Consider the following 7894-nt stretch of genomic DNA (forward strand, 5'->3'; position numbering starts at 1 on the left):
CTGTCATACAGGCCACTCCTATGACCTTTGATCAGGCCTTTAGAAAAATGAATCAGAGGCAGGGGTTGTGGCTCAGCAGTAGAGCACTTGCCTAGCACATGAGAGGCCCTGGGTTCGATCCTCAGCACTATATAAAAATAAATAAATAAAGGTATTGTGTCCACCTACAACTAAAAAATAAATATTTTTTTAAAAAAGAAAAATGAATCAGTTTTAGGGAAGGTGTGATGGTGCACACCTATGATTTCAGCCATGTGGGAGGCTGAAGCAGGAGGATCACAAGCTGGAAGTCAGCCTCAGCAATTTAACGAGGCCCTAAGCAACTTAGTGAGAACTTGGTTCAAAATAAAACATTTTTTAAAAAAGGCTGGGAGTATTGCTCAGTGGTAAAGTGCCTCTGGGTTCAATCCCCAGTGCTGCCAAAAAAAAAAAAAAAAAGTCATTCATCTGGAGGGCAACCAGTCTCTGTCTACTTGGCCTCTACGGAGTCACGCTGCATAGGTTCTGCTTAGATTCTACGACAATCTGTTCAGCTCATGCAGCCAATGGGCGTGGACCTCGGACTTCCCCATCACACTGGAGGTCTGTCTGTCTGTCAGCCATCACAGTCTCCATTTCCCTGGCTGTTGTGATTAGCCCACTGATGAGCACGCAATCCTCACCAGGCCAGAGACCTTCTCTGGGGTTGATATGGACACTGGGTAGGGACACAGGAGTAAATCTTTTCTTTGTAGGATTATAAGGATGTGGCCACCTTCGACATCCTGTGGTAAGAACTCACCTGAAAGTGAAGCTAATAGAGAGGCCACAGAGGTGGAGAGATGTGGAGAGAGACTCTGATTTGACAGTGTAACCTGGATCTAGCTAATGCCTGAAGCCACAGACAGTGCTGGGCCATTAGTTTTTTGTTTTGCAGTAGCAGAGGTTGAAGCCAGGGCACTCTGCCACCAAGCCACATCCCGGGCCCTTGAACTTAACCCTCCTGCCTCAGCCTTCCAAGTAGCCAGGATTACAGGTATGGCCGCCGTGCCTGGCTGGACTGATAGCCTTATAAGTAAATCACTCCCCTTTCTAAGCGAGTTCTCATTGTGTTTTCTGTTCTTTGCTACTGAAAGAGCCCTTGGATACAGCCTGGGTGTGAGGAAAATACTAACAATTTCTAATCCAAGGCATTTGGAGTTGGAGCCGCTTCTGTGGTCCCTGGAGCACTAAGCCCTTCCCGCTTCTCCATCTTTGTCTTAAACACAGGCTCCCATTTGGTGCCAGGCTCCAAGTGGGCACTGTCTTGTGGGGTTCCAAAGGCCCCTGCCTGAAACACTAGCTTTTTGCTTCATTCCTCCTACATCCTCTCTATTCCAGACCCCTGTAATTTGTCGTGTGGCCTGTTAGAATGGTATGTTCGTCATCCACTGAAGTCACATTTCTTTGTGAAACTCACCCTTCAGTGAGGTGTGGTCTTCACCAGCCCCAGTCCAGCCTCTCCAGTGGCTGTGTAGCTGGGTCAGCCTGAAACGTCATTGGTCAAAATTCTTGGGCTAGATGGAGTGCCTTCAGGGTGCCAGGGGCCATGCTAAGTGCTGCATATAATGACAGCATTTGGTTCTCATAACATGAAGGGAAACCAAGGCTCAGAGAAGTTAAGCAATTTGCCTGAGGTGTCAAAGCACATGGTGGAGAAGAGAGGAAGCCTGATCTGACATCAAAGCTCATCATCTTAGCTCTGTGCTTCCTGTTGCCGGGTCCTGAGCTGCTTCCTTCCTCCCTATCTCTCCACCATGATGTCTGGCTTCAACTCAGGCACAGAGCAATGGAGTCAGTGTTCTAGGGACTGAGACCTCTGAATCCAATGGCAAAAGGAGAGAGGGGATTTGGTGTTTATGAGCTGGGGGAAAGCAGGAGGCAGTCAGGGAGAAGACCAGGGAGATCTGGCCAAAGTCACTAACTTGGTTCTCCAGTACCCCCAAGATGGGTCTGCGGAGTCACACTAGTGAGTCTCCGTGCTTCCACATCTGAGAGAAAACACACGACCTTCTGAGTTTGTCTGATTTCACTTAACATAATGCCCCCAAGTTCCATCCATTTTCCTGCAAATGACATAATTTCATTGGAACAATTAACTTGTATGGAAAAAGGGGCTTTGCTGCACCATAATTCAGATGGGCAGATCATCCTGGGCTCTCCTGATGGGTCCATAAGCGCAGCCATTATTGTCTTATAAGGCAGAGACTTGACTGCAGGAGAGATAGGAGGTGGTGTGGTAATAGAAACAGGGAGACTAAAGCTGCTGCACTGCTGACTTTGAAGATGAAGGAAGAGGCTGCAAGCCAAGGAATGCAAGATATGCGGCTCTACAAGCTAAAAAAATGCAAGGGAATGAAGTATCCTATGGAGTCCCCAACAGGCTGCAGTAGTGCCAAGACCTTGGCTCTGGCCCGTTGAAATCTAGTGTGGGCTTCTGACCCCCAGAACTGTAGAACTGCTTCATGTTCTTTTAAGCCACTGAGTCTGTGGTCATTTGTTACAGCAACAACAGAAAATCACGACCTAACATTCTGACTCCCCCACTCCAAAAAAAAAAAAAAAAAAAGAGCTTATAACCTTAGCCACTATCCCAGAATGATGCCCTATCTCGTGGCAGGAAGACCACCACAGGCCACCTCTCCCGCCCCTCACCACCCTTGGAAGATTTTGCCAAGCTGCCTGGGCCCTCTTCAGGGTCTGTCGGGCCCTCCAACTCCACCATGCAGCACATCCCCAGCCACCACCCGGAGGTGGATCTGGAGGGCACATGAGATGACAGCCTAGCTGCTCCCCGCTGGCCACCTTTACCTGGATACCTGGGACTTCAGCAGGGTCATGTGGCTGGGCATACGCTCACTTCCTGTTCCCCTACTCTCCATGGACAGTGGAGAGGACAGGCCCGGTCTCAGCACAGGGAAGACCATTCCTGTCTGCTTCAGGGTCCCTGCCAGGCCTGGCTGCTCACCATTTTCCAGGGCAGGAGAGGACTCTTCTAAAAGTTCCTTCAGAATATTTTGCCAAATGACAAAAACATGGAAACTCTGTAACTGGACTTAGCCCTGAGAAGAGGGCTGCTGGGAGCCAAAGGCCAGCGGGACCAAGACGGGAGCTTCGCTCAGCTTTCAAATAAGCGCCCTGTGGGGCTTAGCATTGGTTTCAGCCTGGCTCGTGTACACTGTATGCTCAACTATCCCAGAACATTCGAACCCTTTGGAAGGCAGAACCTTTTCTTAGACCTCCACTCTGCCCCATGCAGGGAGCTAATGCCAACCCAGAGATCACCCCTAACCTTTGGACCCATCCATTTGCCTCTTGTGCCTGAAAGCAACCTCTCCCCATAACTTAGGCAGGCTTCCAGGCGCACACAGTGCGGCAGGCTAGAAATGCCAGGGAATTGGCACCCCTTGTCCAGGACCAGCCCTCAGCCAGTGCCTTCAGGGAGAATAATACCCGAGCTCCCACGCTCAAATGCGATACTTCTGAGATCTGGGTTTTGAATGGGTTCCCAGTGCCTCCCCATGGGACTAAGCTCCAGGTGCTGAGGGTGAAAGGTAGATTAATGCTGATCCCTGGACTGGCTGCCTCCCTTCTCCACCATTCTTCTCTTCCACACACCAATTATTTGGGAAGTCTCCCAAATAATCTCCTTGCATTTGAATTAGGGCCTGCTTCTGGAAGGATGCACATAGCCCTCACTCAATAAATATTTGTGAAAGGGAGGAATATAAGCAGCATTGTGAGGGTTGTTTTTTTTTTTTTTTTTTTTTTGGTACTGGAAATTGAACCCAGGGTGCTCTACTACTGGGCTACATCCCCATCATTTTTATTTTTATTTTGAGAGAGGGTCTTGCTAAATTGCTGAGGCTGGCCTCCAACCTTGTGATCCTCCTGCCCTCCTGAGCCGCTGGGATTACAGATGTGCATCACCATACCTGCAGTAAGGTATATTTAATGCTCCAGAACTTTGCTTAAAATGTTATTTGGGGGGTTTAATTCCCAGGACTCCCAAAAATGTTATTGGGGGGGATTAGGGAAGGACTATATTTATAAAAGCAGCAATATTCCTCTGGAGACCTCCCACTGTAACCTCCCAAGGACGAAGTTCTAGAATCCACTGATTCTGAAGGTCATGTAAGTTTAAGTAGTGTGTTTAATTCAAAGTCTCCAGGATATTCAGGGCATTTTCTTGGGTCGACAGATGCATGCACTATATGAGTTTTATCCATGAACTTAGTTTGAGACTGAGAATTTACATAATCCACAGTTCTTTTCCTTTTGGGGGCAGATTATAGACAGCTAACTGTGATGAGAAATTACACAACAAAGAGAGATGCCAGTTTAAGAAAAAGGCAATTCTGGAGAGCACCGAGTCTGCTGAGTTGCCTGGGTTCTTCAGGAATGTAACTTTCCCAGGCACTTCGGAGCCTCGGGGTGAAGGAGAGGCTGGTCTTCTCCGTACTCCCTACTTTTACTGCATTCCCATACCGGTCTGATTTCCTTTTATTATGGTTCTTTTTAAAAAACATAAATTTGTGGTAAGGAGACACTCCTCAGTGTTGTGGGTAGACTTCACTCTGGCACAGCAGTGCCTACATCAGAGGGTAGGAGCTTCGCAGAGAGATTTCCTTCTAAGAAGTGATGAGAGCAGTCGGTTTTCGCCGCTGGTGGCCTGCTGCTGGCCCTGCAGTCCTTGTCTGAGAGGTAGGGTAAGTTCTCAGGGCTGTCCTCAGCAGAGGCATCCTCGTGGAAGCTCTTGAGAGCCAAAATCCGGTACCGCTTCCTCCGGTTCACTTTATATACGCGAATCCTTTCTTTTTCTGCCTCTGGGTCAGCGAGAATCCCATCCCAACGCAGGCTCTCGTTGATTTGGTTGGAAAGGTTCTCTTCCACTTCGGCAAAGGGGGGCAGGCTCACCACGGTGCAGGAGTAGGAAGGGCTGTGCTTGTTTGCCTCTTTGTCCGGTTTGGGCTCTGACTTGGCACCATGGTCTTTGCTGGGATTTAAGATGTCATGGAAGGATGAAGAAAGTGGCTGACTCTTCAGGCCTCGACTCTGATGTTTATCTGCTGAGCAGATGAAGAGGTTAGTGTTTGCAGCCATGTCTGCCCTGAGCCTGCCTGGGAGGATGCCTGAATCACCAAAGATGGAAGGGGCGTGGGGACCACTCTTCACCCAGGGCTCAGATTGCCAAGCCCACCAGTCTCTTATGCTTTGGGTTAAATCATCTGGGGGCAAGAGGAGCCTTTATTTATTTACTTACTTACTTATTTTGTGGTATTGGGGAAGGAACCAGGGCCTTGTGTGTACCAACCACACACCCTGCCAACAAGCTACACCCCAGCCCCGGGAACCATTGTTTGAGCACCTACTGGAAAGCAGGACCTCCAGATAGAAGCTATCAGTCCTGTTCTCCAGGTCAGGAAACTGAGGACCCAAGAGCTTCATTAACTGCCAATGTCACACAGCAAATGGCAGAGTCGGATTCAAAGGTAGGACCTGGCTCTGGCTGCCCTGCTGCCCCCCCACTGAACCTTGCCCCAGGTTTACCAAGGTACTTTCCAGTCTGTGTCTGTAATTCGACTGCCAGTCTAGACACTTGATGATGGAAGAAATGGAGACAAGCAAAAAAGCTTCCTAAATTTGACTGATGCAGTCGGCTTCATGCCAAACCCGGAAATACTTCTGCTGTGTGGCTTGTACTATTTCTTTCTTTGTTCCTTTTTTTTTTTAAGTAGCTTTTCAGAATTATATGACATTCCTATAAAGTACTACAAGTTATGATTCTTTTATCAGTTCATCCTTCTAGTTTTTAGGAGACAGAAATACCTCCCTCAGCCAAAAGGGAGGGGAGAGAGCAAAGAAAATAAGGGGAAAATTCATGTCTTGATATTTCTTTATCTTCTACACCCCCAAAACTATCTGGTGTCCCCTGCTGACAGTATGAGGTACATACCACCATAATTTGAACAGTGAAAAGTTATACACCAAAAAGACAATACACTTCCTGATTTTGCTTTGTGGATACACACAGGATCTTTGCCTTATACTCCAGAATTGTTTTTTTTTCCCCCCTGTCTTTTTATTACAATTCCACCTGAAGAAGCCATTATACCCTTGTCCTTGCTTCCTTCCCCAGACTACAAGGCCGAACAGGGCTGCCTGCCATTCCTCTGCCTCCTGCACACAGACAGCCAGATACCAGAAACTTGAGCCAGGAGCCAGTCTCACTGGAGGTCAGGGCCATTTCCCTGACGGTCAAATCCACTGAGCTGGACCACACAGGTGACAATGGAATCACTGTGCTCATGGACGGATGCATTCTACATCATTGCCGCACCCTCTCCTTGAAGTGGGCATTCAGGGCCTTTGTGGAGAAGAAATCTGGGGATCCTATGAGAAGAGCTTAGTGTGGTGTGGGGACTCTGCAGTTGTCATTGAGGCTGGGGTACCTGCGTGGGTATGCTGGGAAGCCCGCAAGGGTGTCTATGCATGTGAGTGTCTAACAGTATCTGTGTGTGTGCTGCCTGTGAATTATGTGCATGACAGGGTAGCTGTGCTTTAGTGTCATCGGATGGTGTCACCGACATGAGGATGTGTTGGGAAGGGATAAGAGGATGGGGCAGTGACAGGTATGCAGTGGGGCTGCCCCTTGGTGGATGGAGGTGGGGTCCACCCAGGGAGGATTCTTCCTAAGCATTTACCTGGGTGTGGGTGTCCACACAGCATCCAGAGGCAGGTGCCCCTTGATGCGTGAGGACGTGAGGACCACCTCTTGGGGGGGAAGGCAGGAGTCTGTGTTTCTGTATGTGATTGTCTGTCAGTGTCTTCAGGTCAAGAGAAGTCTCTCTGTGAGTGGTCTCTGTAGAGGGCTTGAGATTTCTGCAGGGAGGTGTGAGTATTAGGGAAAGAAGTTGGGCTGAGGGACTGGGAAGTTGAGAGGGTATCTGTGGGGCTGGTGGGCGAGGAGTTGAGGAATTATTGCATATTGGGAACTCTCGGTGCATCCATGTGGGGGTCTCTGCAAAGTTGGTGGAACTTCTGTGGCCTTGAAGGGGTCTCTTGGAAGGACAATCTCTGTGAACACGGTGGTCTTAAGGCGTAGGGCGGGACATCACTGCGCCAACCTAAGTAGCATGTGGAGACCAGGGGGCTCTGGATTGGAGCGTCTCTGTCTTGTTCCCAGCTCTCTCTGGGTGGAAGGGCACCTCTGGGAGGAGGTGGGTGTCCAGCGAGAGGAATCTCAGGGGGTAGCGGAGGTGGCCACGCTAGCTCTCCTCTTACCGTCCCCCTTGCCCGACCCCTTGGTCTTCTTCTTCTTCTTCTTTTTCTTCTTCACCTTCCGTTTGGCCGGTTCTGAGGTGCTGCCCGCGATGGGAGGTAGCTTGGACCCCGGAGAGCCGGCCGCGCCGCCCTCCGGCGCCTCCTCTTCCTCATCGTCCTCGCACTCCTCGCTGAACCCCGCCGCCCCGACCCCACCGCGGCGGCTCATTAGCCCGCGGGTTCGCCACTGGGACCCGCGGCTGGGCTGCCGGGCGGGACGATTCGGGCGCCGACTGCCGGGCGGGGGCCACGCGTCTCCCACGGCGACCGGCCGACCTCGCTGCGCGTGCGCATTCGGAAAGCCGCCGCGGGGTGCAGCCCCCAGGACATCGTGTGCGCATGCGTGTTTCAAGATGTTGAAGACCTAGGACCGAGGAAAAAGGGTGGGAGAGGTTCTAAATCCTTGGGCTGACTTACCTCTCCACTCTATGCCGTGTTTTCTCCCTTTGGTGCTGGGGTCTGAACCCAGGGGCACTTTACCACCGAGCCACATCCCCAGCCCCTTTTATTTCTTATTTTGAGACAAGACTTCGCTAAATTGTTGAGGCTGGCC

At 50.3% G+C, this 7894-nt stretch overlaps 1 protein-coding gene across 1 annotated transcript; it reads right to left on the reverse strand.

The window, feature by feature from the left end:
* Nucleotides 1–4590: 4590 nt before the first annotated feature.
* LOC113182742 (ligand of ATE1) lies at nucleotides 4591–7510 on the reverse strand. The gene is made up of 2 exons (XM_026388769.2): nucleotides 7303–7510; nucleotides 4591–5087 (listed from the first exon to the last, which is right to left on the reverse strand). The coding sequence occupies exons 1-2, from the start codon at nucleotides 7508–7510 to the stop codon at nucleotides 4591–4593; spliced, it is 705 nt and encodes a 234-aa protein (XP_026244554.1).
* Between the last annotated feature and the right edge of the window lie 384 nt (nucleotides 7511–7894).

The sequence above is a fragment of the Urocitellus parryii genome, unplaced genomic scaffold (assembly GCF_045843805.1).
Source record: "Urocitellus parryii isolate mUroPar1 unplaced genomic scaffold, mUroPar1.hap1 Scaffold_152, whole genome shotgun sequence".
Taxonomy (NCBI): Eukaryota; Metazoa; Chordata; class Mammalia; order Rodentia; family Sciuridae; genus Urocitellus; species Urocitellus parryii.

What these genes read in the sequence shown, in the direction of transcription:
- LOC113182742 (XM_026388769.2), bottom strand. Translation starts at nt 7,510, where the DNA reads ATGAGCCGCCGCGGTGGGGTCGGGGCGGCGGGGTTCAGCGAGGAGTGC. An exon ending in GGGGTCGGGCAAGGGGGACG is followed by an intron (nt 5,088 to 7,302) that starts GTAAGAGGAGAG and finishes TCATCTGCTCAG; the next exon opens with CAGATAAACATCAGAGTCGA.